This window comes from Lagenorhynchus albirostris, chromosome 3, assembly GCF_949774975.1.
Source record: "Lagenorhynchus albirostris chromosome 3, mLagAlb1.1, whole genome shotgun sequence".
Classification (NCBI taxonomy): domain Eukaryota; kingdom Metazoa; phylum Chordata; class Mammalia; order Artiodactyla; family Delphinidae; genus Lagenorhynchus; species Lagenorhynchus albirostris.
Genome location: NC_083097.1, coordinates 159,868,052 through 159,874,729, shown reverse-complemented (window position 1 = coordinate 159,874,729; position 6,678 = coordinate 159,868,052). Strand labels below are relative to the sequence as shown.

At 59.0% G+C, this 6,678-nt stretch overlaps 1 protein-coding gene across 2 annotated transcripts; it reads right to left on the bottom strand.

Annotated features, from left to right (window-relative positions):
- Positions 1-1,191: 1,191 nt before the first annotated feature.
- Positions 1,192-5,811, bottom strand: TMEM59L (transmembrane protein 59 like). Of its 2 annotated transcripts, none has more exons than XM_060146643.1 (8): positions 5,620-5,811; positions 4,549-4,708; positions 4,354-4,463; positions 3,060-3,212; positions 2,386-2,488; positions 1,921-2,038; positions 1,701-1,818; positions 1,192-1,455 (listed from the first exon to the last, which is right to left on the bottom strand). In XM_060146643.1, exons 1-8 carry the CDS (start codon positions 5,779-5,781, stop codon positions 1,327-1,329), a joined length of 1,053 nt encoding a protein of 350 aa, XP_060002626.1. In that variant the 5' UTR covers positions 5,782-5,811; the 3' UTR covers positions 1,192-1,326. The 2 variants fall into 2 exon arrangements, with proteins under 2 accessions (XP_060002626.1, XP_060002627.1); XM_060146644.1 differs by having other exon boundaries at positions 3,060-3,125.
- Between the last annotated feature and the right edge of the window lie 867 nt (positions 5,812-6,678).

Below are 6,678 nucleotides of genomic sequence, written 5' to 3'. Positions count from 1 at the left end.
CCTCCCAGGACACCAGGCGGGGTGAAGGGTGGTGGGGCAGATAATCAGCCCCACTCAGCTCTCTCTAACTCACCTTCCCCCAACCAGTCACCCATCACCCACAGGCCTCCATCAGACCTTGGAAATCTGTGCCACATTGACCACCATGTCCCTCATCCCAAACTCTTCCCAGGAGATGCGGCCCCCACCAGCCAAGAATCTCTGGTTGCCAGCAACAGAAACAACTCTAGCCTACTTAACCAAAAAATTTACTGGGAGGATCTTGGGGAGTCTGCAGAATGTACAGGAAGGATGGAGTGCCATGGCTGTGGCCTCATCAGGGTGGGCTGTTCCTGTCCTACGAGACTCCTCTTGAATGCAAAGTGCAGGAAAGAACGCCAAGTCTGGACCTCTTGGGTAAGGAAGGGGAGAGAACCTGTGGACAGGACCCTGAGACTGCCCCCAACGGGGCAGAGCTCCATCCCAAAAAGAAAGGCGGACGGAAGCCAGGTGGTGACAAAATTAACAAATGTCCTCTTCCAGATGTGACCTGTCCATTTCACAGGAGCCACATGGAGGCCCAGGAAGGGGCACTGACCCACCTGGGCCAGGCAGGTGGCCCAAGCCGCTTATCCAGAGTCACCCCTAGTTAGGAATGTGATGTGCGCTGGGTAGCAGAGGGGCTGTCCTTCCAGGTGTCAGCTGGTTCTCACCACTCAAGCCACGGGGAGTTCCCGAAGTTCACCTCCCGCATCTCAGAAAGGGCCTGGTGGGCAGGGGTCACGGCCACGTTCAGGCCAGTCCCCAAGAGACAGGTGGAAAGACCAACAGAAGCAGGCTCAGTCCAAGATGGGTTTTATATCATGGTTTATTCCTCCCGACCACCATGCTGCAACTCCCAGCATGGCGCTACCCACCACCTCCCCTCTTGGGGGTGGGGGGCCTCCTCTCACAAGGCTACATCTCCGGTGGTGGGGTGGGGAGAAAGGGGGAAGCCCTGGAACGAAGCGGCTCCCCTGTGGCCTCAGCCCCCCAGAGGGGAGAAAGGAGGAAGGACGAAGGCAGCACAGAACTGGGGTTGAAATACTCAAGAAGCTACACGATAGAAGACAAAAGTAACACGCTCTGGGGAAGCGGGGTGTGGAGGAACCAAGGTCAGATCCCACCCCCCAGGAGGGGCAGGGCAACCCCAGGGTGGGGGGGGAGGGCGGAGGGGGGAGGGGCGGGACTGGGAAGAGAAGAAGAATTTGGGGAGAGGAGGAGCCCAAGGACCGTCCCACCCTGACCCGGACTCCTAGGCAATGGGCAAGTGAGACCCAAGGAGCTCCTGAACTTGGCAATGGAGGCCTACAGCTTGGTCAGGTCCAGCTTCAGCTTGTAGGGCGGGGGATTGTCTGCAAAGGCGTGCGACGGGGGAGGGTACAGGGGCCAGTCTGGCTCTACCATAAAGCCCTTGTGCTGCTCCAGAGACAGGGGCTGCAGGGGGAGGAAGAGGGAGCGAGGGCTATGAGTCCCCAACCTGGCAAGGCTCCTTCCCACCCCTGACCTGAGGTTGCCCCTACTAAGGGTGGGAGTTGTTTCCCCCATTTCATAAGGGAGTGAAGAAACTTGCCTAATGTCACGCAGCAAGTCAGGGGTCCCTGCCTCCATGGGAGAGGGGGCAGCCCTATCCAGACGAGGGAGCAGTTCTCCTCCCACCCCTGCCTGTGGGCCCCACCCACCTGGAACTTGAGGTGCTGGCCGGGTGCGGTCACCAGGGTGGAACAGCTCAGCCACAGCATCACCAGCACGGAAAGAAAGAGGCAGCAGGCCAGGATCCAGCGAGGAAGCCCGGAGCGCCTGCCCCACCCGGCAGGCACGCTCAGTGGCCCTAGTCGGGCCAGATAGTCACTCCCCTCTGGCCCCACCCCCCTCCACCATCCCCAAGGTTCTGCAACCCACCGGGACATGCAACTGAGGAAGTCGTTGTCCTGCAGCTCATCGGACTCCACCTTGGCCTTGCTGCTGGTCTTGACTCGAATCTTGGCCTTCCTTACCTTGTCCAAGGGGCCTACAGGGTCTGAGAGAATAGGTCACCTCTCAGCAGCCTCCAGGCCTTCACCAAGAGGCGACAGCAGCCATGGAGAACAGAAAGGAGGCCAGGACCTGGGGCAATGGGGCATGGGGTCCTGGAATAAATCAGAACCCTGAAAGATGGACCACGGACCCCTGGGAGATGAACCATGGAACCCTGGGAGAGGGACCATGGAAACGGGAGATGCACCATGGAACCCAGGGAGAGGGACCAAGGAACCCCAGGAGCTGAGAGATGGAAATCCCAATCCTCAAGGGTTCATTTGTCAGGAGAACCCCTTGTGACAGTGGAGCCACCTGTGGAAGGAACACGGGTCTAGGCTTGGACCTTACCAACATGCACCTCCAAGGCCTCAGGGTGGGATCCCCGCCAGGTCACCTCCACTCGCTGCAGACGGGCCCCCTCGTGCCCCAGGCTCTCTACCACAGGCTGGGTCTGGGCCAGGAACAATACAGCATAGAGAAGCCCTTTAGAAAGGCACCATCTTGGCCCTAGGAGGCACCTCTCTGTGCCCCCTGTAGGTTACATTGTCCCAAGCCCAGCTAGCACCTAGTTCCCCTGGGGACAGAGAGGACACCCTCTATGGAGCTGTGAGCTGTGATACCAGGGATGCTCTTCCCTGCTAATGGGGGGCCCTGATTTGTCTTGCTCCTAAAGTAGGGATGTGATCCAAGGCATGCCAGTAGAATCACAGGGATTGGCTGAGAGGTTATCACATGACTGAACCAGGGCCAATCAGCTCAGTTAAAATCTCAGAGAGGTTGTCATCTAGAGCCTCAGGCATTCACCCTGCTGTGAGGAGGGATGTGCTTGCCTGAGAATAAAGCCACCAAAAAGGACAGCAGAGTCCAGCAGTGGAGTGAGACACTGAACCCCTGGATCCAGCTGTGCCTGAAGCTTGTCTCCTGTGGACTTTGCATCCCATGAGCCAAGAACCAACTCATCCCACCTTCTTAGCCTGACCACCCAACCACTACTCTAGTGCGGCCCCTGCCAGAGCCCTCACCTGGAACACCACCACCTTCCCATTGTCAGTCTGCAGGTAGTATGTCCAGGTGGAGGAGACGAAGCCCTGCGCCGAGTTGACAAGGTCATTGCAGAGGGTGGAAAACAAGTCCAGGAGCGAGAGGGCCCCACTTGGAGCTTCCAGGACTTTTCTCTGCCAGGGGGAGGCCCAAGGCACAGAAATGTCACCAATGTAGGGCATTAACCAGTGGGAGGGGAGCTGGGAGAATTGATTGTGATCAAAATTCACTAAGTGGTTTGAGGCAACAGGGCTTCATACAATGAACACAGACCTCAGCACTGTATTTGGCTGACTGTGTGCCCTTGGGAAAGTGGATTGCCCTCTCCGAGCCCTGAAATGGGGATGATTCTCTTCCCTCGTGGGGTTGCTATGAGATTTCAACTAGACAATGGTACAAGTGCCTAACATGTAGTAGCTACTATTATTAAAAATATCACCATCATTGTTCTTATTTTGACAGCATCAGGAGAGAACTCAGAATAGGAAGAAATGATAGTGCACTGTGCTTTTATGAACAGTGAAAGCCTGGAAGGGGTGGAGGAAAATGAGTGAAGAGGCAAAGGGCTTTTTGGGGAATCCCAGCCCATGCGTTTCTGGCTGTGATGAAGGATTTCCTGTGTCTCAGCTTCCCCTGATGCAGCGTTTTCTAGACTCTCTCACAGACTATGATAGGTGAGCAGTTATTATTTCTCCCTGGAGTGGGGGGAGGGGTACTACCTGTGTGCTTGGGAGGCTGTTCCCCTCACCTCCGTTCTGAGCCACCCCAGATGAGAGTGGCCACTTGTTCCTCACGAGGAACGTGATTAGACCAGTAGCTGGCATGTAGGTGGTCAGTAGTCAGCTCTTGTGGCACTGAAGATGAGGGAGGTGAGGGGTGGTCACAAGCCCTAGTGGCACTGGCTTTAAATCCCACCTCTGCACAGCCCTGTGTGACCTTGGCCAGTTGCTCTGTGGGCATGAAATGAGGATGACACTGTCTCAGGTGCCTCCGGGTGGCCCAAGGAATTGAGGACAGGCTGAGGTCAGGCCTGGACCAGGACAAACGCTTGCTAAGTAATGTAAACGGTGGCTGTTTGGGCGGCAGCAGGGGAGGGGAGGGGGAGAAGTCACAGAGATGATAATTGAGTCTTGGGATGTGAAATGGCTTAATCAAGGACACCCAGTAGGCCCCGAATGGAATGGAGAGCTTCAGAGACGCTGGATATGAGTGCAGATTTGGGGGGGTAGAGGAGAGGGGGGATGGGCCTGGGGCCACAGGTGGGAGGGCGCCCACCTTCTGCTCCAGCTCAGGCTCGGCTTCGGGCTCCGGCTCTGGATTCTGGCTCCAGCAGCCCTCGCTGCAGGCCTGCTGCTCTGTCTCCTTCACATAGGCCTCCACACAGGCTGCAAGAGGCAGGAGAGGGTGACTGGGGGCACAGCCCTTCCCAGGCCACCTCTCCCCACCCTGGCCCACCCATCCAGCCCTTACCGGCTTCACACTCAGCCTGTGTGGCATTGGGCTTGGAACTCCTGGCCACGAATCGGCAGATGGAGAAGAGGCGGCAGCCTCGCTCGCAAGCACTGATCAGGACCGCCCTATTATGCGCATTCGCTTTCCGGGACTCAGTGGGGTCCTCCTCCAACTCCTCCTGGAAGCGAAGATGTGGGGTTCAGGCCAGGGGAGGGGCAGGAGGAGGGCAGCGCTGGAAGCCCTCATGTGAGGAGGTAGAAGATTTGATCCCCCCCAAACCTTCTAAGGAGTTTGGGATGAAGTTGGGGAGGAGGCTAAGCATATTAGCAGGGGCTCTTAGCTCTGATGAGGAGAGAGGGAGAGGGGGCTTGAGAAAGAATAAACAACAGAGGTTGCTGGGTTTGGGTAATGGCTGGAAAACTGGGGAAGATCGAGGGAAATGGTCCCCCCCCAAGGCTCCAGGGAGGAGGGCTTCTGAGGCCTGAAGAAGGAGGGGGGGCTCAGAGGAGGTTTTGTCACCCTTCAGGCCTGGGAAAATTGGGATCCGACTCGGGGGGCATGAGGATAGGAGTGGGGGCTGGTAGCTCTGAGGGGGGGAGGAGGAGGATGTGGAAGCTGCTAGGGTAGAGGGGGAGGAGAAGGGGACTGTCAGGCCTGAGGAAAGTGGGGGGTGGACGCCCCAAGGGTCCTTGCGCAGCAGTGTGGAGCCAGAACCCTCTAGGTAGCATCGGGAGCCCCAGTCTCCTCCCTGCCTCAGGCTTGGAGAGACTCCAGCAACACCGAATTCATCGGAAGGACCCGCATCCCTAAACCCTCCCCCATCAGAGGGACCCCACGGCCCCTCCCCTGCGGGAGGAACATCCCCATCCTCATCGGAGGGACCCCCGACCCCTGCGCTCACCACCATCGAAGGAACGCCAGCCCTTCCCCCACCAGAGGGACCCACCCACATTGGAGAGCCCCCTTCCCTGACCCCTTCCCCCTCCGAGGAACCCTTGTCTCCCGCTCCGAATGGGGGGAATCGCATCCTCAACCCATCCCCCATTGGAGAGATCTCTGGTCCTCCCGCTGGCGCCGCATGCGCTTCACCTGAGCGGGCTGCGGATTAGGGTAGCGGTCTCGGCACCGCAGCTGGCAGCTCTGCGTGTCCCCGAGCTGCAGGGCGAAGGGGTCGCGGGCAGGCGGCGCGGGGGTGGCGGGCGGAGGCTGCAGCAGCAGCAACAGGAGCGGCATCAGGGCGATCGAAGCCATGGCCAGGCCGGGCGCAAGAAGCGCGGGGGACGCCGGCTCCTGGCAGGCGCGGAGGATGCGGCGGCGGCGGCGGGGACCGGTTAGCTGACGTCACCCGAGCGAGGCAGCCTGGGAAGGGGGGGTGGGGGATGCGGCGAACTGGCGGGGGAGCGGCGCTGCGGCACCGTCAGGGTGCGGGCAGGGCGAGGCAGGTGGATCGTGGCCCCTGCCGTCTGTCCCATCTCGGGGGTGCCATAACACCTCCCTAGTATCCACGCACGAGGGATCTCAGCCATCGCTAGGGGCCAAAAGGAAACAAATAGGGTGGTAGGATGGGGGAGAGATCTATTCTCCAGGGAATCAAGGAAGGCCTCCCGGATAGGCAACGTTGGAGCTGGCCACGCGAGGAGGCCGAAGGAACAGCGAGGGCCCTGAGGAGGGGATGAGCTTGTTGGAAAAGGAAGTAGGAGGGCGGTGGTCGTGGCTGGAACCCAGCCAGAGAGTGGAGATGGAGGGTCGTGAGTGTCGCAGAGCTGTGTCAGAGAAGGCCTTCTGAAGGTCTGTGTCATCATCTACTTTGGTACCCAAGTCAGAGATCCGGTAACGTGTGCAGTTTGCCTCCTTTAGGAAGCCCTCCCAGACCCTCCAGGGCTCCCCCAGCCTCTCCTCCCTCTGACCCAGCCCTGATCTACAAACCTGGGGGATCTGGTCCCTGCTCTCCCAGACTAGGGGCCCCTCGGCCTGGGGCTGAGAGGGAGGCGGCACAGAGATGTTGATAGGGGCGATGGGGTGCTGCTAAAATTTCTAATTCTCATGGGAAAACTTGGGACAAGCAGGAACATTTCTGACTTCCATCGCACTCCAAGGTGACAAGAGCGTAGCCCCATGAATCTTGGGTTAGGAGGTCCCCCTAGCTTC